The sequence below is a fragment of the Pelophylax lessonae genome (assembly GCF_965119305.1).
Source record: "Pelophylax lessonae genome assembly, chromosome: 6".
NCBI classification, from domain to species: domain Eukaryota; kingdom Metazoa; phylum Chordata; class Amphibia; order Anura; family Ranidae; genus Pelophylax; species Pelophylax lessonae.
Window position 1 is genome coordinate 39,545,950 of NC_138773.1, and position 26,578 is coordinate 39,572,527.

The 26,578-nt window shown below is 45.6% G+C and overlaps 1 protein-coding gene across 1 annotated transcript in view; it reads left to right on the forward strand.

The window, feature by feature from the left end:
• LOC309558540 (uncharacterized protein) overlaps positions 1 to 26,578 on the forward strand; it is a 553,938-nt gene that overhangs the window by 55,040 nt on the left and 472,320 nt on the right. The window contains exons 2-3 of the mRNA XM_082261619.1: positions 9,025 to 9,357; positions 10,978 to 11,277. Of these exons, the coding sequence (XP_082117745.1) occupies positions 9,025 to 9,357; positions 10,978 to 11,277 (633 nt within the window). The remainder of the gene's footprint in view (positions 1 to 9,024; positions 9,358 to 10,977; positions 11,278 to 26,578) is intronic.

Here is a 26,578-nt window from a genome sequence, read left to right on the forward strand (position 1 = left end):
TAATTTATAATCGGAGGAGTTTCATTACTTTGGACTTTGGGACTTTATGATTGCATCTGTTTTGGGCACATTTAACTGTTCACATTGAATTGTTCATATTTTGGATTTAGCGCACCACCCACATTTAATTAATTTTTTCTGGTAGCAGCTTAATCACAGACTAGCACACCTTTTCTTCATATACAAAAAAATATATATAATGTTTGGGGGTTCTAAGTAGTTTTCTAGGAAAAAATACCGGTTTTAACTTGTAAACAAAAAGTGTCCGAAATAGGGCTGGGGCTTAAGTGGTTAAGCAAAAACACAGTGCCACACTAAAGATGGCACCCGAAGGGAGCGAAAAACACATAGGAAATGACTGTATGTGCCCACACATGAGGCCAGAACAGTCTGCCCACACCCAAGATGGCGGCCCCGCGATTTTTGCCCGCGGCGGCCCCCACCGACATGCCTGTAGCCCCCCACAGTGACAAAACACTCCAGAGGGCTGGGGGACCCCCCGCAGACCCCCCACAGTGCGGTATGACCGCATAAGGTGCCCCAGCAGGGACCGTGAGGGAGACACAGGGACCACGCACATAGACATGAGGGGGATCACACAGACTCAGGACAGACTGCCATCCCCATGAGAGAAGGCCCCACGCACACACCCCCGGGCACACAATGCAAGTACAGAGGGGGTAGCATGTTACTCACCGATCCATGCGATTTGTGGGTGCCACTCTGCGACGGGAAGCCTCCCACCCCAGGATGGCGGGGGTGCCGTCAGCCATTACAGGATTCTAGCAACACACGGCGTACCACAGTTGAGGCATCCTAGCGAAGTGGCCACTTTGCGGGCTTTGTCCCTGAGGGCAGGGACAGGTCGTTTGCGAGGCCTGGGCGTAAGCATAGCCTGCTAAACACTCGATGGCGGGCTGGGATTCCCTCTGGCTCTAGGATAACCAGCTCCGCAAAAGCTGTAGTCTTCCGAAGACTAACTAAGCGCAGGAACAAATAAAAAGCTAGTAGTGTAAAGAAAAACACTTAGTAAAATAAAACTAAGAAGAAAAGGCTGAGGCTGTAGCCCCAGCACAGGTAAGCCTGTCCTACTCCTAAACTAGGCAAAGACAAACTGAAGTGGAAATGCTGCTGGCAGGGGGGTATTGAACCAGAGGGACAGCCCCCTATAGGTGTGTCTATGCTAAACCTTTTGTGAATGTTTTTAACTAAATTCTTTGCCTAGTCTACTCCTGCGGATAGGACCAATACCCATTAAATGAAGACTGTATGAGTGGGCGGCGACTGTCAGAGGACGTAAGAGAAAAAATCACTGGAGAAAGCAGACATGTTGGAGCTACGATGGGGGTCTTTATTTTTAAAAAATGACTTTGTCAAAAATCTGTGTACTGTTTTTATTTATTTTTGACACATTTTTTGGGTGAATGAGTAGGAGTACAGTGTACCCCATACTCATTCACATGGGGGGGGGCAGGACCTGGGGGCCCCCTTGTTAAAGGGGGTTTCGAGATTTTAATAAACCCCCTGCCTGCAGACCCCCACAACCACCGACCAGGGTTGTCGGGAAGAGGCCCTTGTCCCCACCAACATGGGGACAAGGTGCTTTGGGGTGGGGGGCACAGAGCCCTTCTGCCCCAAAGCACCCACCCCCCAAGTTGAGGGCATGTGGCCTGGCGTGGTCCAGGGGGGGGCGCTCACTCATCCTGCCCTTTCCTGGCTTGCCAGGCTGCATGCTCAGATAAGGGCATTGTATGGATTTGGGGGGGGGGGGAACACTGTTTTTTTTTATTATTTTGACATTGGGGTTCCCCTTCAAGATCCTCAAGTCACATGCCACAAGTCGGATCGGTTAAGATCATGACCCGACTTGTATGCGACTTACATTCAAATCAATGGGCTGAAATTGTGCCCAAGTCAGACCAAAGTAGTGCAGGAACCTTTTTCAAAATCGGACCGCCACAAGTCAGACTAGTTAAGATTGAACAATAAAATAGCACACACATACACAGAAAAAAAATGTTTTTCAAATCTTGTAAGGCTATTTAAAAACACCTGCTCTTATGTAGTAAATATGGGGATTTGGTCACACCATATGGCCATACTGTGCTTAAGCCCATCACTACGTCAAAGTACCCCATTTTCAGTGGGTCCTACACTATTCATAGAGAAGATAATCCCACTTCTCAAAACCATAGGGCAATACTCACTCCTGTCATGGGAAAAGTTTGCAGGCTGCAGATTCCTCTGCTAGAACTGCAATGAAGGGACACCTCCTGGAACTACTCACAGGTGGACAATGCTAATGAGTCTTTGATGGGAGAGTGGGGTGCTCCACCCATAAGTCTGGTCAGGACTATAATGAAACGAAAAAGAGATTGGGGGGCACACCCTAAAAATCTTGCAAGGCTATTTAAAAACACCTGCTCTTATGAAGTAAATATGGGGATTTGGTCACACCATATGGTCATACTGTGCTTAAGCCCACCACTACGTCAAAGTACCCCATTTTCTGCCACAAGTCAGACTAGTTAAGATGGCTCTCATAGGGAACCATTCATTTTACACGTCATGTGGCATGTGCTCCCAAAGTCGGAGCATATGTTGCACCAGTGTGAACCGGGCCTAACATGCCAAGACAGTACAAATATCCCCCAAATTACCCATTTTTGGAAAGTAGACAGTCCAAGGTATTTAGTAAGAGGCATGGCGAGTTTTTTGGAGTTGTAATTTTTTTCCCATAATTCTTTGGAAAATGAAGAAATTTTCTTTCACAAAAATGCCATATTAACAAGTTTTTTCTCACACACGGCATAGGCATACTTGCAACTACATACAAAATCACATTCTGCTACTCCTCCGGAGTATGGCGATACCACATCTGTGAGACTTTTACACTGGCTGACCACACATAGAGGTGCAACATCAAAGGAGCCCCTTCAGGCATTATCCACTGTAAGACCAGGCCTTCCTCCGATACTCTTTTTTTACATGTAAAAATCTGTATTTTTGCTAGAATAATGCTAGGATAATTGGATGCCTCCTTCCAAAATCTGTCAGACATCTCTCCTGTGAAATCTGCTGACCAGATCCCAAAAAAGAAGTCTCTCAGTCAGCTCCAGCAGAGTTCAGAGAAGTAGGCCCCCAAGCTAGCAACAAGTTGGGACCTTGATGAGAAGTAGAAAGCACAGATGAACTTCCCAGAATGGCAGAAGCCATTGAGGCTCGGATCTCCTCCTCCAGGACAAGAACCCCTCTTTTCTACATCTCCAACTATTTATGCTCCCTCTCAGCCACCTTCTGGACACCTTCCCCCAGGGACAAGCTAGGACTGCGTAATTATTCAGCTGCTGATTTGACTCTCCCAGCCCTCTACTTTCCAGAACCCTCCAGAAAGCATTTGGAAGCTGTCAATCCAGCAGCCAGTGAGGCACAGAAAAGCCCAAATGTATAACAAGCAGCTCAACTGATTACAGTAGAGCTGGTAACTAAATTTACCTAACCTAGTACCTATCTAGGAGGGTGCTACACAGGTAAGGGATATCTGTAGATAAAAAAAACTGCAAACTTTACCTAAAGTTGAATAATGCCCTTGCTATAGGTGTAGGCTATTCATGTACCCTCTGGATGAATAACTCCTGTAATCCCTTCCTGTCTTGTGGATAGGTCATTGCTAGGGTCACTTCCAGCCAATACTGTTAACCTCCACCATCACATGATTGGGCTCTCATACACTGAGCTCAGAACTACTGCATCAGGGGAGAGAGAGTATATGTGAGGGGGTTTAAATAAGAGAAAAAACTCACTCCTGTGAGGGTGGGGACGAACAGTAACAGCTAGGAGTGACCCTTAGCAATGTCCTAGCAGCAAGACAGGACAAGATGATGCTATCTCTGGGAGTTTTTCAGTTAGGCTTCAGGAAGTATGCCTACATCTTTAGCAAGGACATTTTTCAGCTTTGGTCAAAGCTGCACAAGTTTTTATTTTTTATTTACAGACCCCCATTATCTGCATAAGCAGTTTTAGGTAAAGGTGAACTATGCCTTTAAACTTTAACCACTTGACCTCCGGAAGGTTTTACCCCCCTCATGACAAGGGCATTTTTTTCTATTCAGCACTGTGGTAATTTAACTGCTAATTGTGCGGTCATGCAACACTGTACCCAAATTAAATTTATATAATTTTTTTTACACACAAAAAAAGTTTTAATTTGGTAGTATTTGATAATGATGTTTTTTTAATTTTTTTGCTATATAATGAAAATACCAAACATTTTGAGCAAAAAAACATTTTTCCTTCGTTTCCGTTAGATAATTTTTTTGCAAAATTGTATATCTTCATAAATTTAGGCCAAAATGTACTACTATTGTTTAGTAAAAAAAAAAACAAGCTTCAAATTGGTGTATAATATTTAGTCTGTGTGAAGGTTATTAAGTCTACAAACTGTGATATTTGAAATAATATTATATTTGAAAATTGTTCAATCCTGATGTACTGATGGCAATGATCTAATTTCTTGAGGCCCTAAAATGTCAGGACAGTACAAATACCCCCAAATGACCCCTTTTTCGGAAGCTAGCCACTCAGAGGTATTCAGTAAGCGGCATGGTAAGTTTTAGAAGTTGTAATTGTTTGTCACAATTTTTTAGAAAAAGAAGAAATTAAAAATAAAATATAAAATCCACAACTTTACATACTGCCATTGCAGTACAGCATCATCATTGGTGTGTCAGTGATCAGGGATACTGCTCGGTGACAGTATGTAAAAAATCGTTTTATTGCTTATAACAGTATAGATCATCATTGTTTTAAGCAATAGTTTTTACTGTCATGAATGGCGTAAGCTTGCTTACTATTGTAATTTTGTGATTGGCTACAGCTAATCACATAGTACAGGATGCCAGGTACCATGTGATAGCAGTGGGCCAATCACAGCATCACAATAGTAAGCAAGCAGTCATAAATGGAAGCCTAAGTTTTGTTTACATCTAATCATGTGATTGCTATGATTGGTCATAGTGGTTGCACTTGATCTGGGGTCACGGGATCGAACCACTGCATGTTCTAGCAAGCTGTCATAAATGGCTTTCATTAACCACATAACGACCGCCCACCGCAGTTTTACTGCAGCAGGCAGCCGCTCTTGGGCAAAGCGACGTTATACTACGTCCCTCGCTCAGGAGACTCTAGGGGGCAAGCACGCGCCACCGGCGGTGTGCTCCCGCCCCCGCTCATTAGCTGGGGAGCCAGTGCGTGTGACCAGCAGCTCCAATGGCCGCTGGCCACTCGCGATCTCCCGCAGCTGAGAGAGAAGGATAAACGGCTGATGTAAACATTCTCACTGAAGTGATCACAGAGGCTATGTGATCCTGCTATATAGGCTCGCATGTCTCTGTGATTAGTTCACAAGCCATGCACCCTGACAGTTAGAATCATGCCCCTAGGGACACATTTAACCCCTTGATCACCAATACTGTTAACCCCTTCCCTGCCAGTGTTATTTTTACAGTAACAGTGCATATTTTTAGCACTGATTACTGTAGTAATGTCACTGGTACCCCTAAAAGTGTCAAAAATGTCAGTTAGGGGTCCGATCTGTCTGCTGCAATGTCGCAGTCCCGTAAAAAAAAAAAAAAAACGCAGATCGCCGCCATTACTAGTAAAAAAAAAAAACAATAAAAATGATATAAATCTTTGCTGTAGTTAGTAAACGCAATAACTTTTGCGTAAACCAATCAAAATACGTTTATTGCTATTTTTTTACCAAAAATATGTAGCAGAAAACAAATTGGCCTAAGATGTTAAAAAATTTTGATTTTTACATTTTTTTTTGAGAATTGCATATAAAAAAATTAGAAAAATATTGTAATTTTTTCAAAATTGTCGCTCTTTTTTTGTTTATAGCGCAAGAAATAAAAATCGCACAGGTGATCAAATCAAACCACAAAACGAACGCTCTATTTGTAGAAAAAAAAGTACGTAAATTTAGTTTGGGTACAGCGTCGCACGAAAGCGCAATTGTCCGTTAAAGTAACAGTGCCGAATCACAAAATATGGCCTGGCTACAGCTAATAACAGTAGTTATAGTATAGAGTGCAAGGTACCATGTGATAGCTGTGGGCCAATCACAGCATCACAATAGTAAGCAAGCAGTCATAAATGGAAGCCTTAGTTTTGCTTACATCTAATCATGTGATCGCTATGATTGGACATAGTGGTCACACTTGATCTGGGGTCATGGGATAGCACCACTGAGCTCCCCAGCATGTTGCAGTGACTGCAGCTGCCGCCCACTTGCAGTAAATGTACTGTGCACAGGTGGCAAGTGATTAACAGGATGTTTTTCCAGTGTTTTTATGTGTAAGAAGAGAATTACTTTCCTGAGCCCTGTGTCTGTGAATAACTATCACTGACTGAGGAAAAGGAGAATAACCAACTAGCACTAAAAAGGAGGGTATGACAGAGGAAGATACCAAACTCACATTAATAAACAAGTTGTAGTGACCCAAAACCACCAATAGATCTCAGTACACTGAGGAAAACAGATGACATATTGCATATTGCAGTTCAATCAGTAGCGGCTGGTGCTCAAAATTTTTCTTTGGGGGGGGGGGCACAAAAAGAAAAATGTAATAGGTATTGCTTTGCGGCAAAAGACGCGGTAAAAAATTGCGTGACTTTGAGGTCATCGTACAGGCATGGCACAGGTGATGGTACAGGCATGGCACAGGCATGGCACAGATGGTGGTATAGGCATGGCAGAGGTGATGGTATAGGCATGTCACAGGTGAGGGTATAGGCATGGCACAGGTGATGGTATAGGCATGTCACAGGTGATGGTATAGGCATGGCACAGGTGATGGTACAGGCATGTCACAGGTCATGGTACAGGAGATGGTATAGGCATGGCACAGGTCATGGTAAGGGCATGGCACAGGTCATGGTAAGGGCATGGTACAGGCATGTCACAGGTGATGGTATAGGCATGTCACAGGTCATGGTAAGGGCATGGCACAGGTGATGGTACAGGCATGTCACAGGTCATGTCACAGGTCATGTCACAGTCATGTCACAGGTCAGGTCACAGGTCAGGTCACAGTCAGGTCACAGTCATGTCACAGGCATGTCACAGTCATGTCACAGTCAGGTCACAGGTCAGGTCACAGTCATGTCACAGGTCAGGTCACAGTCATGTCACAGGCATATCACAGGTCAGGTCACAGGCCAGGTCACAGTCATGTCACAGGTCAGGTCACAGGTCAGGTCACAGGTCAGGTCACAGGCATGTCACAGGCATGTCACAGGTCAGGTCACAGGTCAGGTCACAGGTCAGGTCACAGGCATGTCACAGGCATGTCACAGGTCAGGTCACAGTCATGTCACAGGTCAGGTCACAGTCATGTCACAGGTCAGGTCACAGTCATGTCACAGGTCAGGTCACAGGCATGCCACAGTCATGTCACAGATCAGGTCGCAGGTCAGGTCACAGGCATGTCACAGGTCAGGTCACAGGTATGTCACAGTCATGTCACAGTCATGTCACAGGTCATGGCATCGCGCTGCAGCTGCCTCACTTACCTGCTCTCCTGGGCTGCCTGCGAGACGTCCACGGCGCGCTGCTCCTCTCCTCGAGTCCTCTTCTTCTGACGGCGGCAGGAACCGGTCCGGCAGGAAGGTGGCACTGACAGAGATTGGGCGGTGAGTGAGACCATCCACGGCGCTGCTCCTCTCCTCCTCGAGAGTCCTCTTCTTCCTTCTTCTGTTCTGACGGCGGCGGGTGCAGGTAAACCACCTCTCTCAGTCTGGCAGGTCCGTCGTCACGCAGCTACACCGGTCCGGCAGGAAGGAGATCGGGCGACGGGCGGTGACGGTGAGTGACTGATGCACGCACCGGCACCGCCCCCAACAATGTCACAGGGTCAGGATGTCCTGAATGAGGATTGGTCCAGGCTGGAGTCTGGACCAATCACAGCCAGGACATCACAAAAGTGGGGAGTGTCGGGGCACATTGCTCGGCGCCCCGTGACCCCCAGAAGGTCGCCAATTGGCGCCTCTGCCCGCCGCACGTGGGGTGGAAAACCCCACCCCCCCCCCCATAGCCACCACTAAGTCCGGCGCCCCTAGTGGGCTAAAAATTGAACTTTTTTTTAATCTTTTTTTTCTTTTTTTTTGGGGGGGGGCGCCTTCTATACACAGGCTGCCACTGAGTTCAATGCAAGACCTAAAAAACACATGCAAGTGGGGCAGAACAAATCCAAAATATTTTCCTTCACCTCTTTTCCCAGAGACGCAGCAGGAAGTAAAAGAAGACATCTTCAAATTAAAAACATATCTCCTCTTAGACCGTTTTTGCCAGAACAAGGGTACCCATGGGAAGATGTCTTCCCATCTAATGACAAATCCAAATGTTCAGATTTTCCTTAAAGTGGTTGTAAACCCACTTTAAAGTCTTTTGCCTATAGGAAAGCCTATATTAAGGCTTACCTATACGTGCTATAAATATCTCCTAAACATGCACAGTTTAGGAGATATTTACAGTGCATGCAGCCAATGACGTAATCGGCGCATGCGCTCTGAAGAAACGGCCACCTGTGCCGTTCCTTCAGAGCCCAGTGCCATGAACGGCGGTTCCCGCGCGCATGTCAGCCGCCCTGTTGCTGAGCGAGCGGCACTGCGAGGGCTTCACTTTAAGGTAAGTATTTCATAATGAGCTAGTATGAAATGCATACTAGCTCATTATGCCTTTGTCTTACAGGGTTTTTTTCTGCACAATAGTCACCATGATCAATAGTGAGGTGAATCTCTCCAGCAGGGACACAAGGAGCAATAAATACATAGCATGGGTTCTAACCTTTCTAAATGTTATCCAAAACTAAAAAGAAGGTTTACATACTTACATACACTTTAATTAGTGTACTTTACATACTTTTGTGGCCTCCCTCCCCAGCAGCACTTTATGTTCTTTGCTCTGATGCATTTCATGAGTATTACTTTTTCATAATCTTACCTGCTGATATATCTTAACAGATGCAGCTTTGGATGTTTCGGCTCCTTCCCCACAAAGGGCCCTTTTCACCAATGACACCATTCTTAACTGCACCTTCTCGGTGGATAAACAGCCGCTGGATCTTAACTTACTGGTCGTATCGTGGACTTTCCAGGGAAGAGTCATCCTGAAATATGACAGTAAAGGCTTCTCCATCCAAGATCCCAGAATGTCCCTCAGCGTGGAATCCTTGAAGTATGGAAATGCCTCATTATATGTATCCAACGTAACCATCTCTGATAGGGGCACCTATGTGTGTATCGTTAAATACAGCACTGAAAGCAAAGAGAAGGAGATTTCATTAAAAGTATTAGGTAAGGGCACCTACTGCATACAATTTGTATATGTAAATGTTGAGTTAAACATTGCTTTCGTGGTAAGCTTTTGGTGAGGAATAATAATTACTGTACAATTAATTGTACATCCAGTTTCTGAATGGATGGCTTCTATTTTGCCAAAGCACGTTTTTCCATAAAATACAGATTTGACCCTTTTTTGCATTTTTTAGTGCTTCTTATCTCTAGTCTTTTTCAGCCACCTCCTATCAACATGCATTTGCTCCAGCATTGCTTCACATCCTTGCTGTGGACCTGCTTCCTGATAGTGACACTGGTGGATCATGCCTACTCAGTGTGTGTAATCATGGCTGTTTATATCCTCACCAATGGGGCATGTTGTGATGCCTAACCTTGGCAGAGATTTTCCAGCTCATGGGACAATAAACTAAGCACATGTACACTAAGAGTGGTTGTCACTGGGACAGGATAACTAAGCCGTTAACCCTTTTCCACATACGGTAGCGGGCCCTATGTATTTAAAACAAAACATGCACCATATTCGGCATCCACTTTTGCAAATTCCGATATTTCAAAAATGCCTATCATTCGCTGCCACCCCCAAACAGGAAATTACCAGAATTTAGACTAGGGTAGCTCCTTCACAGAGAAGAAGTTCAGAAATCAATAGAGGTCAAAATCAAAATCAATAAAAGTCCATCATATAGGTGAGAATTATTGCAGCTCCATCATATTTAAAGTGCTGAGGTGCAAAATGCTGTAAACAAAATTGGTGCAGTCTGTGCTCCCCTCCTGTGTGCCCACTCACTCACCAACTGCCATAGACTCCCATAACAGAAGTCATGTGCGCTTTGCAAAACATCTCAGATGCTGGGATTAGTAGTCTTCCAATGGAGAGGAGGAATATATAGTGTAATTCCGTTTATTAAAATAATACTAAAAACCCAATATTGCACTCACTCTTTTACAAGGTAAAACAAGCATAAAACCAGGAACTGGAAGTGCGCCGCCACTTGTGTGTCACCAGCCGGATCTGACGTCACTACCCACAGTCTGACGCGCTTTGACCCTCCCACAGGACGTTATCAATAACATGTATATATATGAATTCACAATTATGGAATATGACTGCAAGTTGAGAGTTTGGGATGGGAAAGGTCAGCTACAGGTCAATATAGGCTTCTAGCTCCCCGGATGACAGATGTGTATTATACAGACTGACAAAGTCCAAAAGCTATTGAATGTTTATGTTGCCCTTTATGGCTTCTAACTTATCTGCTTTCTTCCAAATGTACTTTAAACTGGACTGTGGTTTGTCAAGTGTGTCTCCCTACTGCCTAGCCTAGATATGAGATTTAAGTTATCAACTTGTGAATTTTGGGAAAAATGAGGGTGGTAGACAGTGAGGTTTCAGACAGTGACAACAGTGGACCATGCCTATATAAGGTGTGTGGCCCTTCGTAATCTCCACCACATGCTGTGTGATAGGCTGTCAATGCAGGAACACAACTGGGAGAGAGTGACAGTGTTGTCTCCCCACAATAGGAAGTGCCTGAACAAGGATCTTCAAGGCAGAATCATCATCTATTATTTTTAATAAAATATCCTAATTCATACCTGTATCTGTGTTCCCTGCAGCCAGACCTCTAATCTCTATACAAAGTACGAAGGTCCATAGAAACACAGAGAACAACCTGACCTGTAAGGTCACTGGATTCTTCCCTTCAGATATCGCGATAATTTGGTACAGAAATGGAGAGGTCCTGAGAAATCAGTTAATGGGAGATCCAGAAATGTATATTGATGGAACATACCACAGGAACAGTACCGTGACAATCACACCGACCAATGATGACCAGAACCAGACCTTCTCCTGTAGAGTCCAACATGACTATGTACAAGAACCTCTGCAGAAGGACTTACAGCTTGTCTTTGAAGGTATGAATAATCATCCAGCCTCTCTGTCAAATATGTTTTAAATCTAGGTTTGCCTTAGACCCGGTTCACACTTGGCATTAGGCCTGGTTCACACTTGTGGGTCCCACTCTGGGAGCCGCATTTTGCATGGGCACGGCAGCCCATTCATTTGTCTAGGCTGCTGTACCTCCTAAAATCGCAGGGAAAAGGTCCCTGCCCCATTTTTAAAATCGCAGCCTGCACGGAAACCGCGAATGCAGTGCAGCTCCCAGTGCAGGAAGCAGCTGTTGCAGTTTCCAGTGAATGTGTGTGCCATTAATGGCACCCACGCGCATCTCCTGCGTTTTTCTTTGTGGATGGTTGCAGCTGCGGTAGCGGGAACTACCTGCTCAAATGTGAATCAAGGCTAAAACTGCATATAAAAGAAAAGATGACACTGTACTAGTGTATCTCCCCGCGCCTAGGAAAAGGTTTTACAAAAATAAATATGTGTAATTAATAAAATATATAAAATGAATAAATATTGTATGGCAGCAGCTGTAAATTTAAAAGTAGGTGACAGGAAAATAGCCTAGGCTATATACAGCGCTTGCCTCACATAAATCAATTGTCTCAATGTATGTGAACAATATTGAAAGCTTATCTATACAGTAAATAGTGAAAATACAAATCAATTAGACATATGAAAAATGGTAAAGTTGTCCCAAAAAATTAATAAATAAATAAATAAATAAGTCTTTTCAAGTGGTGATCAATATATGTGGATAATAAAAATAAATAAATAATTCAATAAATAAAGTCTTTTCAAGTGGTGATCAAGTGCAAAGTGCTTCGTGCTCAATAAATAGAGGTTCGTGACTTTCATGACGTGGGTTCCTCTTTTCCAGTGGCTTGTGGTAAAAATGAATGACTTACCAGAATTATTGGGTCCTATGTGCTGTATAGCACTAGGACCTACAGCGCTTGGAGGCCGTCCAGGCCCAATTGGGGATCCCCTTTATGGATAATCCTGGTGGGATGCAGATTGGGTCCCTCCTTACCCGATCTCGGTCCTCAGGATATGGGGTTAAAAGAAAGGCTCCAGATAGTATAGTATAGTCTATCTAGTTTAAACTTTACTATACTATCTGGAGCCTTTCTTTTAACCCCATATCCTGAGGACCGAGATCGGGTAAGGAGGGACCCAATTTGCATCCCACCAGGATTATCCATAAAGGGGATCCCCAATTGGGCCTGGACGGCCTCCAAGCACTGTAGGTCCTAGTGCTATACAGCACATAGGACCCAATAATTCTGGTAAGTCATTCATTTTTACCACAAGCCACTGGAAAAGAGGAATCCACTTCACGAAAGTCACAAACCTCTATTTATTGAGCACGAAGCACTTTGCACTTGATCACCACTTGAAAAGACTTTATTTATTGAATTATTTATTTATTTATTTTTATTATCCACATATATTGATCACCACTTGAAAATACTTATTTTTTTATTTATTAATTTTTTGGGACAACTTTACTATTTTTCATATGTCTACTTGATTTGTATTTTCACTATTTACTGTAAAGATAAGCTTTCAATATTGTTCACATACATTGAGACAATTGATTTATTTGAGGCAAGCGCTGTATATAGCCTAAAACTGCATATGGATTAATTGAAAGGACACATGAGTGGGATGGGCTATAAGAAACAAAACAGGGAGGAGACTTAGTTTAAAAAAGAGTCAGGTCAGATGAGCAAGAGGATTAATAGGACATTTTGGGACTGTTAGGATACAGGCCAGACAGGAACTTTTGTCTCTTTATTCAAGCCTTAGAAGGGTTTACAAAGGGTGGATGTGTGGTGATTAGTCGGGGGAGGAGTTTTATGTCACAGAGGAGTTGTTACCAAATATTGTAACTCATTTTGCAAAGTTCTGTTTGGTTGATAGACTTGTTAAACACAACGGTCACAAAATGACTCTTAAGGTCCGTACACACGTACCGATCGTCGGCATACAAACGTCGGTGGACGAAGGATCTGCCGATTGTACGCGTGTTAGTATGGTGCCTCCGACAGATGTCTGCGCACAATCCGCGGACAAAAGTCTTTCGTGCAAACATGAAAATATTTGTATGCCGACACCAGAACGGACGATTGTTCGCCTGTCAGTACACAATTCGGCCGACAGACCGCAGATTTGCAAGACTGGGCATGCTCAGAAAATAGAAAACACAGGGAAAGTTAACCATTACATGACATCACTTCTGCAGTCGGCGGACAAAATTCTTGTGCTGTCCTTGTGCTGTCTTTGCACTTTTCAGCAGACACCGACATCCCGGGGAGAAAAGAGGAACATTTGTAAGCCGACCATCGGTACGTGTGTACGGGGCTTTACGTTCACTGACGGACACAGCTCCATCTTTATTCTTGACCATTGGGTTATATTGCCACCTACAGGAGTAGGACACTAGGTAGAAAAAAATAACTCAGTACCGCCTATGGGCAGTCCTGGCTGAAAGTCAACTTCTTCTCTGTCATAAGCTGCTCAGTTTTTTTTCCTGCCTAATGAAGAGTAAGGACCTGGCTCCCTGCTGGGACCTGAAGTTCCATTACTTTTTTACCTTTTTTTTCACTTTGCTTGGGATTTTTTTCTGCAGAGATCTTCCATCAACAGCCAGGCTGGGCAATGGGCTGGATAATCTAGATCCAGGAGGTCACCTCATTCTGGCCAGCGAGAGCGCACAGACCTTTAGTTACATGCTGGGTCCTGCAACATGTCCTATCCTGGACCAGGGCAGCCAGCAAGTTAAACGCCTCACAGGAACACATATGACCAGGCGCCTTTAGTCTGTGTCAGTGTTACCCTGGCCGACAGCCCCCCACTTCAGTGGAAAGAAGGCTCTGTCTTGGGAGTGTTGCCCACTCGCACAGCTAGATTGGTAAGTAGATGCCCCCTCCCTTCCTTACCTGGACGCGGTGTGGGGGGGCGGGTACTTTGGGATTCTCCTCCCTGGTATAGCCATGCTTGCAACTTTAGGCTGTGACTTTTGCAGGCCTACTAGCAATACGGCGGCACCCGCAACCTTAGGCCTTTTGTGGCCTACTGGCGGGGCTCCCTTGCATGGCGGACTACCTGCTCCAGTTGTGGGCCCTTGCCCTCCTCTCTGCTGTAGTGTGGAGGTCAAGGCAGTAGCCATTTTGTGGCCCCGGGCGGTGGCCATACTTTTGGGGCCCATACTGGGCCTTAGAGTCTCAGTCGGCGGTACCCTTTGGAGGGGTCTCAGACTATTATCCCCTTTTGCCTGTTCTCAGGCGGTGGGGTCTCCTTTGTGAAGACCTCAGATGGTGGGCTTATCGTGGAACCCTCAGACAGTGGGCTTCCTTGTGGAACCCTCAGATGGTGGACTTGCTTGTGAAACCCTCAGATGGTGGACTCCCTTGCGGAACCCTCAAGTGGTGGGCTTAATTTCGGATTCCTCAGACAGTGGGACCCTTGCAGGCCCCCGGAGCCTGGGGGGCCTTGGCCGGCGGTTCTCTTTAGAGGGGTCTCAGACTGGTGGGACCGCAGATGGTAAGCACCCTTGCGGGGCCTCAGATGGCAGGCTACCTTGCGGGGCCTTGGATGGTGGGTTCCCTTATGGGGCCTCAGATGGTGAGCTCCTTTGTGGGACTTCAGATGGTGGGCTCCCTTTGCGAGGCCTCGGATGGTGGGCTCCCTTTGTAGGGCCTGTCGGCGGCTTCCTTTGTGAGTCCTCAGTCGGTGGTCTGCATTGCGGGGTCTCAGACGGCGGCCTCCCTTTGCAGGGTCTCAGCCAGTGGCTCTCTTTGTGGTGCCTTAGCCGACAGCGGGGCTTCAGAACGTGGTCTCCTTTGCGAGGACTCAGTCGGCAGCCCTTTACAGGTCCTCAGTTGACGGTTCCCATTGTAGGGCTTTAGTCGGTGGCTCCCTTTGCGAATCCTCAGTCGGCAGCCCTTTACAGGTCCTCAGTTGACGTTTCCCGTTGTGGGGCTTCAGTCGGTGGCTCCCTTTGCGGGGCCTCAATCGGCAGCTCCTTTTGCGGGACCTCACTCGGTGGCTCCTTTTTATGGGGTTTCAGTCATTGGCCTCCTTTTGGGGGCCTCAGTCGGGGCAAATATTGCAATATTAAATGAATAAAATTCCTATGATGCAATACAGTAGCTTCTAAAGTGCAAAAGTAATATTACTATTACCATAAATAAATGCAGTGACAATATGCGTAATAAATAAATATGGTGACAATATAAACAGAATTAGCCTCCCTGGCGGTATGATTGTTTCCGATTTCAGGTGCTGAAAGCGGTACAATTATTTTGCTAGTAATTCTTAAGGACGAGCAGCCCAAACCAACTATTTACATATGATTTTTTTTTTACTGTGCGTTTTTCTTTATAACATCTCGGGTATGATAAAGTTTGAAACACAAAATCATAAATTATAATATAATAAACAACTATAAATAAGTTAAAGTATGTATGTGTTGTGAGGGATTAGCTCAGTGGTAGGCGTGGATGACCCCTTGGGGGGTGCGTTTTCACAAGAAGATCTCCGAGAAGTGGTTGCAAACAACAGTTTGGTTTATTAATGCAATTTTCTTCACCAGACTGCAAGCGTCAAAAACAGCAAAATAAAATAAAACACCAAAATAAATCCTTGCCTCTGTGGGCGGCTACCTTCTGACACTGGAACCTACCTAAGAGTCTGTCCCCAACCTACTGTTGGGCAGACTTGGCTGATCGTACAGCAGACTCTCAATAGTCTATGTTTTATCTCTTCACACAGCACATGTTCATTTAACAGGTCCCTTTTCCTCTTCTCATTGAACATGTCCCTTTGCTTGTCTCTCCATAAAGCAAACAGTTCATTTATTTCTTCCACATAGAAATAGTTCATTTTCTCACCTTGAGAAGTCTTCAGCCTTTTTTATCCTCCTCAGGCGCACATCGCTCCAGGAGGTATATTCCTCTCCCATGCCCACACAGTGTCAGGAGGCATACATCTGACTGCTCTCCTGTCCCCAGCTCACACAGATACAGGAGACAGCTTCCGGCGGCAGCAATCCATAGACTTCCTTTGGACAAATTATAGAGGCCTCAACTTCCTCATTCTGAACAGCTGAAGTCTGTTCAACGTCTTTAGACATTTCTGCTGGCTTCTGCAGCCGACACCCTATAGTAATTGGTGAATTGTATCTCCAATCTGTGACAACACTCACAGATTTACCTGACTTCCTGTCACATTAAGGCTCCATGTACACGGGACGCTGGAAATGGCCGTTTAGGAGCAGTTGGGCGTTTTTTTCAGAAGTCCCTGAACGCAGCTCCATGTTATCTTATCTGTCCATGTACACATGGTCGTTTACTGTCATTTGCAGGCAGTTGCGTTCAGGGACATTTTTTTATTGCGTTCGAACGTGTGTTTCCCGACGTTTCAAACGCAGAAACGCGGCCGAACGTGACTAAACGTGACTGAACGTGATGAACCTACGTTCAGCCACGTTATACGTTTTTTTTCTTCCATTCAAAATCAATGGTTCCCTATGGGAGCCTATTGATTTGAATGGAAGTCGCACCGCAAGTCGGATCCGACTTGCGGCGCGACCTGCACTGTGAGAATCTTGAGGGGGAACTCCACGCCAAAAATAGGAAAAAAACTGCGTGGGGTTCCCCCCCAGGTTCCAAACCAGGCCCTTCGGGTCCGGCATGGAATTTGAGGGTAGCCCCACGCCGAAAAAACGGCGTGGGGTCCCCCCCAAAATCCATACCAGACCCTTATCTGAGCATGCAGCCCGGCAGGCCAGGAAAGGGGAGGGGACGAGCGAGCAGCCCCACCCCCCCCTGGACCACACCAGGCCACATGCCCTCAACATGGGGGGGTGTTGATGCTTTGGGGCAGGGGGAGCTCTGCACCCCCACCTCAAAGCACCTTGCCCCCATGTTGATGAGGACAAGGGCCTCATCCCCACAACCCTGGCCGGTGGTTGTGGGGGTCTGCGGGCAGGGGGCTCATCGGAATCTGGAAGCCCACTTTAACAAGGGGCCCCCCAGATCCCAGACCCCCTCCCTATGTGAATGGGTATGGGGTACACTGTACCCCTACTCATTCACCACATAAAAGGCAGTGTATGGAAACAACGACAGGAGACGTTTTGGAAAGTTTTATTAAAAATCTTCATCCGGCTCTTCTTGTCTTCTCCTCTCCGGGGTCTTCTGCTCTTTTGCTGTCCCCTCTCCAGGGTCTTCTGCTCTTTTGCTGTCCCCTCTTCTGCTGTCCTCTCTTTGTTTCTTCTCCTCTCCGGTCTTCTGCTCTTTTGCTGTCGGCTGTCGGCTCTTCTTCCTCCGGTCCTCCTCCGACGACGTCTCCGCTGATTATGCCGATCTCCGGTCTCTGCAGCTTGTTATATAGCCATTAGGGGCGGGGCCTCCCTCATGTCACAGGAGACGTCATCTGTGACATGAGGGGGCGGGGCCTCCCGATGACGTCATCGGGGCCACGCCCCTAATGGCTATATAACAAGCTGCAGAGACCGGAGATCGGCATAATCAATGGAGACGTCGTCGTCGGAGGACCGGAGGAAGAAGAGCCAACAGCCGACAGCAAAAGAGCAGAAGACCGGAGAGGAGAAGAAACGAAGAAAAGACAGCAGAAGAGGGGACAGCAAAAGAGCAGAAGACCCCGAAGAGAGGACAGCAAAAGAGCAGAAGACCCCGGAGAGGAGAAGAAAAGAAGAGAGGACAGCAGAAGAGGGGACAGCAAAAGAGCAGAAGACCCCGGAGAGGGGACAGCAAAAGAGCAGAAGACCCCGGAGAGGAGAAGACAAGAAGAGCCGGATGAAGATTTTTAATAAAACTTTCCAAAACGTCTCCTGTCGTTATTTCCATACACTGCCTTTTATGCCTTTTATGTGGTGAATGAGTATGGGGTACAGTGTACCCCATACCCATTCACATAGGGAGGGGGTCCGGGATCTGGGGGGCCCCTTGTTAAAGGGGGCTTCCAGATTCCGATGAGCCCCCTGCCCGCAGACCCCCACAACCACCGGCCAGGGATGAGGCCCTTGTCCTCATCAACATGGGGGCAAGGTGCTTTGAGGTGGGGGGTGCAGAGCTCCCCCTGCCCCAAAGCATCAACACCCCCCCATGTTGAGGGCATGTGGCCTGGTGTGGTCCAGGGGGGGTGGGGCCGCTCACTCATCCCCTCCCCTTTCCTGGCCTGCCGGGCTGCCTGCTCGGATAAGGGTCTGGTATGGATTTTGGGGGGGACCCCACGCCGTTTTTTCGGCGTGGGGCTACCCTCAAATTCCATGCCGGACCCGAAGGGCCTGGTTTGGAACCTGGGGGGGAACCCCACGCAGTTTTTTTCCCATTTTTGGCGTGGAGTTCCCCCTCAAGATTCTCACAGTGCAGGTCGCGCCGCAAGTCGGATCCGACTTGCGGTGCGACTTCCATTAAAATCAATAGGCTCCCATAGGGAACCATTGATTTTGAATGGAGGCAGAAAAACGCTGCTAAAAGCAACATGGCCAAACGTGCAATAACGCAAATGGAAAAAGCTACTGGAAGCACGTTTAACAGCTGATTTTTCCTGGCGTCAAAAATAGCTTTGCAGGACGTTTTTTCTAACGTCCCGTGTACATGGACCCTTACTTGACGGCCTGTCACATATCCCCCCCCTTGTCTCAACCCTGGGGTTGGGACACAGTTTTCCAGGCACGCCTGTGTCTGGCACTGCTCTTGACTCTCACTGATAATCCTCCTAGTATTTTCCCAAGTAATGTTCAGTCTATTCAATTCTTTCTTTAAGTCCGATAGTTTGTCTATATACACTTGTTTTGGCTGATCCTCTCCATCTTCATATAGCCATTTCTCTGTATCTTCAAGCTTCAGGATGAAACTATTTCTGTCATCTTCATTGACAGATTTCTCATAAATGTCAGACAACTTGTCCCTCATCTCATATACACATTCTTCAACTGCATTTTTGGCATCATTTTGCTCCTTCTCAGGTTTGTCCTGTATAACCATCTGTTCTATCCACCAAGGAGGACCGTGATCCATAGGCAACTCAATTGTGCTAGTCTTAAAGTCTTCAACATTCTTGAGCCACCTTTCTCTGCAATCAATAAATGTTTTCCACAAAACTTTGAGAACCTCTGCTTCACTTAGCTTTGTTCCAAGTAGGGACTCTTGACGTCCCTCTGTGACTTGCGTTGCCTCTCCATACAGCTGTACACAATCATTGACTCTTTGTTTCTTGAGCTTAGCTTGCTCTAAGATGCTGTGCAGAGGGCCTTCCGTTTGCGACAACAGGCGGTCACACATTTCTTCAAAGTGACCCCTGTTCCTTTTTCCAGAGACATCATCAACTTTCCTTCCACCAACACATGGGTCAAAGGCAACAACACAGTCTATTACAGGTTTCTTCAATGCACTTTCTGCTGAACGATTTGACCGCTCCAGGTCACCTGGTTCCTTTTCTTTATCTGAACTCCACGTGGAATGCATCTCAAGATCACGATCAAACTTCTGCCCCCTGTCTTTCACCAGTTCCATTTTGAAAATATTCCCTGAAAGGCACTTATTCATTTGCTTCACGTTTTCACCAACAGCCTTAGTTTTCTCCACTAGGTGGTGTTTGCTTTTTTCTCCAAGATTTATATCACTTGCCTTAGTTTTCTCCACTAGGTGGTGTTTGCTTTTTTCTCCCAGCTTTATATCACCTGCTTTTAGTTTTCTCCGCTTTAGTTTTCTCCACTATGTTCTCAGCCCGAACTGAGAAATCATCACATTTCTTACACAGCTCCTTTGTTTGCTGAAGCTCTAATGATACATTTTCCAATGCTTGAAGTTTTTGAAGGAACTGTTTATTCCAAAGGGGTGATTCAAGCCACATGTCATCACATTTCTGAGGCTCACTCAGGACAGACCCCAAAACACTGATCCTTTTAAAAACTGCATCAGGCACACTATCCCCTATTTGGGACAGATCCTCTGTTGCCTGTAATTCCTCTTCAAGTTCCTGCAACGGAATCTTCATCTCTTCTACTTGCTGTTCTAAGGCTCGCTTAGACTTTTCTAGCTCTTGAACGCTTTTCCCAACATCATCCTTGGAGCTGACTAAATCTTCCATCTCTGTACACAGCTCTTTGTTAACTCTCTCTAGTTCAGCCTTAGCCTCTAGAGCTTCCTCCAAGGAGCGAGCCAAGAACAGGGCTTTGCTCTCTTTATCACGCGCCTCCGCTTCTGCACGGTCGCGTTCTTCTGCATATTTTGCAGTCACAGTCTTCTCCTCAGCAAGCATCTAATCCAACTTCTTTTTCACATTTTCAACATTTTCTAACGAACCAATGCTTTCTTCCATGCGTTTTTTCATATCCGCTATTTGAGCTTGCAGTGTTGCGACTTGCTCTGATAGGTTTTTCTTTGTTTCCTCCTCCTCTTTTAATTGTTCCAGGAAGCCATTTTTCTCATCTTCCATTTGTTTGAGCTTTGTGCTAAAACTCAGCCTTTGACACCTCTCTTCCTGTAAGAGTTCCTGAGTGTCTTGCAGCTGCGATTCCAAGACAGAGAAATCCTTGGCAATTTCTCTAGAATTTCTGTCTGCTTGAGAAAGCTGATTTGTAACATTGTCCAACTCAACCTGCAGTCGGTTTGCCTTCTCTGACAGCTTAGCACCCACTCGGTCACCTTCTGACACCTTGACTTGCGATTCCTGCAGCTGCGCCTCTATTTTTTTTCTCTTGTGTTCAGAATCTCCTTTTCCCTGCATAAGAGCCTTCGCCTCATTGGCTAGTATCTGGGAATGAGACTGTAATTCTGCCACACAGGCTTCTTTCTCCTTTAACTGCTGCTGGACACGTTGGGCTTCATCTTTCCAACTTTCACAGTCCGTAAGCAATTCATCTACCACATTTCTCAAAGTGGTGAGCTCATACACAGTACTCAGTAATTTAGCCTCTCTGTTATTTTTCTCCTTGTCGCTGAGAGACAATGTCGTTTTCAGAGTGACATTCTGTTCCTGCGCCTCCTGCAGGTCTATTTTTGTAGCTTCCAAAGACTGAAGACTTTTTTCCAGCTGATTACGCAATTCCAACATATCACTCATACTTTGCTCCTGCAAAGTCTGAATTTCAATTTCCTTCTCCATAAGGATGGTATCTTTCTCCATTATAGTCTCTCCACATTTTTGTAACTCGGAAAAAAGAAGAACAGTGGATTCTTCCCACTGTACCACCTGAGCCTGCACGTTTCTATGCTCCATCCTAAGCAACTCCAGGGCTCGTTTCTTTTCTTCCATTTTCCGTTTCAAGGCATCCAACTCAGCCCTGCACACATATTCGGTTTCCTCCAAACCGAGGGCCTCCATTGGCTGCTGGCGTCTCTGTTTCCAGCCTGCCATGCTCTCTTGGTGAGCCTTTTGTTGAGCTGCAAAGCTCCGCTGAAAATCCGCATTTGCCTGCTGTTGAGCTGCATTTGCCTCAGTGTTGCTAGGGACAACAACCTTTCGCTTTAGCAGATTCTGTTCAGGCATGGGTGGGGCTCGTTCAGGCGGTAACATCCCCTCCATCCATAGAATTCGGTCTCTCATTTCAGCTAGCTTTGCATCTTTCAGGCGTTTTGATCGCCCCATCTTCAATAACTCCACAAAAAAATTTTCACAGTCCAGCAAAAAATTTTGAGACCACTGTCTCTTTAACACACGTTTTTCTCTCTTTCAGGATCTTCTCTCCTGCACACATAGATTGTGCAATCTCATGCACCAGACAAACTTCATAGAACATATGCACTTCTTTGCAGGGATCTCTGCTTCTGCCCCTTATCCTCCACCATATGTGAGGGATTAGCTCAGTGGTAGGCGTGGATGACCCCTTGGGGGGTGCGTTTTCACAAGAAGATCTCTGAGAAGTGGTTGCAAACAACAGTTTGGTTTATTAATGCAATTTTCTTCACCAGACTGCAAGCGTCAAAAACAGCAAAATAAAATAAAACACCAAAATAAATCCTTGCCTCTGTGGGCGGCTACCTTCTCACACTGGAACCTACCTAAGAGTCTGTCCCCAACCTACTGTTGGGCAGACTTGGCTGATCGTACAGCAGACTCTCAATAGTCCATGTTTTATCTCTTCACACAGCACATGTTTATTTAACAGGTCCCTTTTCCTCTTCTCATTGAACATGTCCCTTTGCTTGTCTCTCCATAAAGCAAACAGTTCATTTATTTGTTCCACATAGAAATAGTTCATTTTCTCACCTTGAGAAGTCTTCAGCCTTTTTTATCCTCCTCAGGCGCACATCGCTCCAGGAGGTATATTCCTCTCCCATGCCCACACAGTGTCAGGAGGCATACATCTGACTGCTCTCCTGTCCCCAGCTCACACAGCTACAGGAGACAGCTTCCGGCGGCAGCAATCCATAGACTTCCTTTGAACAAATTATAGAGGCCTCAACTTCCTCATTCTGAACAGCTGAAGTCTGTTCAACGTCTTTAGACATTTCTGCTGGCTTCTGCAGCCGACACCCTATAGTAATTGGTGAATTGTATCTCCAATCTGTGACAACACTCACAGATTTACCTGACTTCCTGTCACATTCACAGTGTGTATATATATATACCCATATATGTATATATATATATATATATATATATATATATATATACACACACACGTATATATATATATATATATGTACAGTAAAACTGCAGGAAAGGCCACTGGGGGGCAAACTAATGTCAATTTATTTTACTTTGTAATGTAATCCAATAGGATTACAATATATCAGTGTGTTTGTGTGTTTTACTTTTCAAATTTGCCGCTGGTTCCACCACCCTGCGAGCGTCACGTCGCAGGAGACGGAAGCCAGGGCTCACAGCATTGGGTGGAAGATCAGGCTGCCGTATGCTGCAGGGACACATCGTGGGATCCCGGGGTCAAGGTAAGTGCCCTCTACCAGGATCCAGCGATGCTCCCTGGCGGTACCCAGAATGTGGCTTGGGGTTACCGCTAATGGCACTGAAATTCCTCCCCGAGCCACACTCTGGAATACCACCAGGGAGGTTAATAAAAAGTCTCTCATGCAGTGAATTAATCAAAAAAGTGACACGTGCTGGTGGAAAAACTTCAATATGCTCCTCCTTCTAGTGCTTAATAGTCCTCTGATTCAGCAGCTTAGAAGTCAATAAAGAAGGTGACTAGTGTCCACTGTGCAAAAGGGATGGCATTCGTGAATTCACACTGTGCTCAGTGTTGTGAGCCGTGCTCCCCTTTCTTCTCCCTGTTTACCAGAAGTAGGTAGGGTATACACCTTAAAGATCTCAACTGAAGGCAAACATCTCCTCTAAGGGCTGGGGTTACTCCAGAATGTCCTCTTATTGTTATTTCCAAGGCTCTATCCTCCTCATTACCACGTACCAGCCACCATACAAATAAAGCAAGCTTCCATAGTGTAATACGTTTAAACAAGACTATTTATTAAAGTAAAAAGAATAACACTCACAAATTTTCCATATAAAAACAGCTATTTCCTGCTGTGGTGGACGCTGTGACATGCTGCGCTCCAACCACCGGAAGTGATGTCAGACGCTCGGCTCTCTGCTTGACCGGTTTCGCCACACCCACATGGCGTCCTCTGAAGCTACCAGCACTAAGCACTAGAAGGAGGAGCATATTGAAGTTTTTCCACCAGCACTTGTAACTTTTTTGATTAATTCACTGCATGAGAAACTTTTTATCAATTCTGTTTATATTGTCACCGTATTTATTTATTACGCATATTGTCACTGCATTTATTTATGGTAATAGTAATATTACTTTAGCACTTTATAAGCTACTGTATTGCATTCATTTAATATTGCAATATTTGCACAATTTATTTATTTATTTATTAGTGAGGGAGTGTAGTGGATTTATGCCCTACACCACATTAGTGCACTTATTTATCACAGTTTAGAGCAACGCTGATACATTTGCATACAGTCACTTTAAGGGAATTTTCCTTTTTATCAACAGCAGCCTAATATATATCTTCACCATTTATTTTAGATAACACACATTCCTAAGCGCAGGTTTCTCCGTTCTTGCCTCAGTCGGGGGCCTCTGTTGTGGGACTTTAGACAACAGCCTCCGTTGCAGGATACCATTTGGACTTCCCTTGCGGGTTTCAGCCAGGGGCTCCCTTTGCGGTGCCTCAAGCCGGAGGCTCCCTTTGTGGAGCGCCAGTCGGTGGCTTCCTTTGCAGGGCCTCAGCCAGCAGCCTTTTTTGCGGGGCCTCAGACATTGGCCTCCTTGCGGGGCCTCAGCCGGCGGCTCCCTTTGTGGGGACTCAAATTGGTGGCTTTCTTTGTCAGGCCTCTAGTAGGCAGGTCCCTTTTGGAGGGCCTCAGACAAGGCTGCCTTCCTTGTGGGGTCTTAGACAAGGCCTTTTGGCTAAGATTGAGTATAGTGTCTGTTATTATCAAATTAATATCTGATACGTCCCCTATCTGGGGTTACATGAGGTCTTTGCCAGCAGCCTTCTTTACGGGGTCTCAGACAACAACTTCTTTTGCGACAACAGTCTCCTTTGCGGGGCCTCCACCGGCAGCTTCCCTTGCTCAGATGGTGGCTTCCTTTGCGGGGCCTCAGGCGGCGGCTTCCTTTGCGGGGCCTCCGGCAGCGGCTCCCTTTGCAAGGCCTTTGTTTTGGACCTCTGTCAGCCTCCTTTTGAAGGTTGACTTTCTCCGAGCAGCTCAACCGGCGACCGCTCGTGGCGGGTCTCCCTTCCAGTCTTCGGCTATGCCTCGACATGTAGATGGGCTCTGCCTTGGTTTGCTCGGTGTCATGTCATCGTTGTTGGTTCGTGAATCTTAAGATCCACAGTATGGGCCATGTACTGTGTCTGTCAGGCCATAAATAACCGCTTCTACTTGCATCCTGAACAGCTCCAGCTCCTCAAGGCCCCCCCTTGGGGGGGTGCTCACCCCTGGACCAATGAGTCCGCAATGCTCACGGATAGGTCCTATTCAGAACTGAGGTTGTTACACCCACTCTCTGAGTAGGGGCTTGCCTTGCTTTTTTTTTTGGACCGTGGAACCCCCCTTGTTCCCAACATTTATGTTTGCGTATGACTTTTGTCCGGCTGCAGTATAGCGTCTCCTTTTTATCTGCTTGAGCAATTCCTTCCCCCCAATCTCTATTTCCGCTTTGAGCCTGGTGCTGAATCTACTGCCAACGTGTTTAAAATTTAATGAATTTTGTACATTTTATACCTTTTGTGTATTACAAAGCCCCTTGGGCATTCTTCTTTTTTGTATTCACTGTAGGGGTTCTGGCCTTCGGGTGGCCCCAGATTGGTCTTTAGTACACTGACATGGTATGGCTGGTCTTAGATGTTCCCTGGTGGTTGCCTTCTTCAGAAGGGTCGTCTCCCCAGGGTCTAGACCACCCTGGAAGATTTCCTAGGGGTTCGTTGTTGACGTACCCATGTTCTCTCTGTGACCCTTATTGGGTTTGAGTTGGGGTTTTGGTTCTCTAGAAGCCTTCTCTTGGAGAGTATGGAGGATATTAAAATAGGAACGGTAAACCAATCCGCTAACTAGTATCTGCAGGAAGAACTAAGAAAGCACATATAATGAAGATTGTATATACGTAAATAAATAGTAAATAAAAAGCAATAGCAGCCAATTTCCGTAATGTCACCACATACAATAATAGTAATAAAAAAAAGATCAAATCAGCATTAAAGCATAAAGCAACATATCAACACAAATATTCAAATATATATAACGTGCATGACAAATATATATAGTGCATATCATGCTAATTAAAATCAAAGGTGAATAATTGAGCCCACATGTATTAGTGCAATAAATATAAGTAAAAAAAAATAAAAATAACAATCACAAAAAACTAAATGTAAAAATCAATAATCCATATAAAAAAGAAAATAAAAATATAGAAGTCCACAAATAATGGGTAATGGTATCCCAGAGATAGAGGTGTCACCAGCGCAGAATCCAAAACCAGTACTATCCACCAATAAGTGCAATGGCCGCTTACCTTAAATAAAGGTAATATGCGCATTCATATTAGACAATCCAGTTGTAGGAATTTCCCCCATATCAGATAATTAATGACCAGCTCATGTAAAACAAATAGGCATCCCCATAGTACATTATATAAAATCAAGGTTTAGTAACAAAACTTAATAACTTACAAAGTGCCAATTGAATGCAGGTAGAGTTTCCAGATAGGACCGAGGGGTCCCCGGATAACACAGTGTGGAGAATTTCAAACTTCCGGTCTTGGCCGAAGACCGGAAGTGACGTCACCCGGCTCCTCCC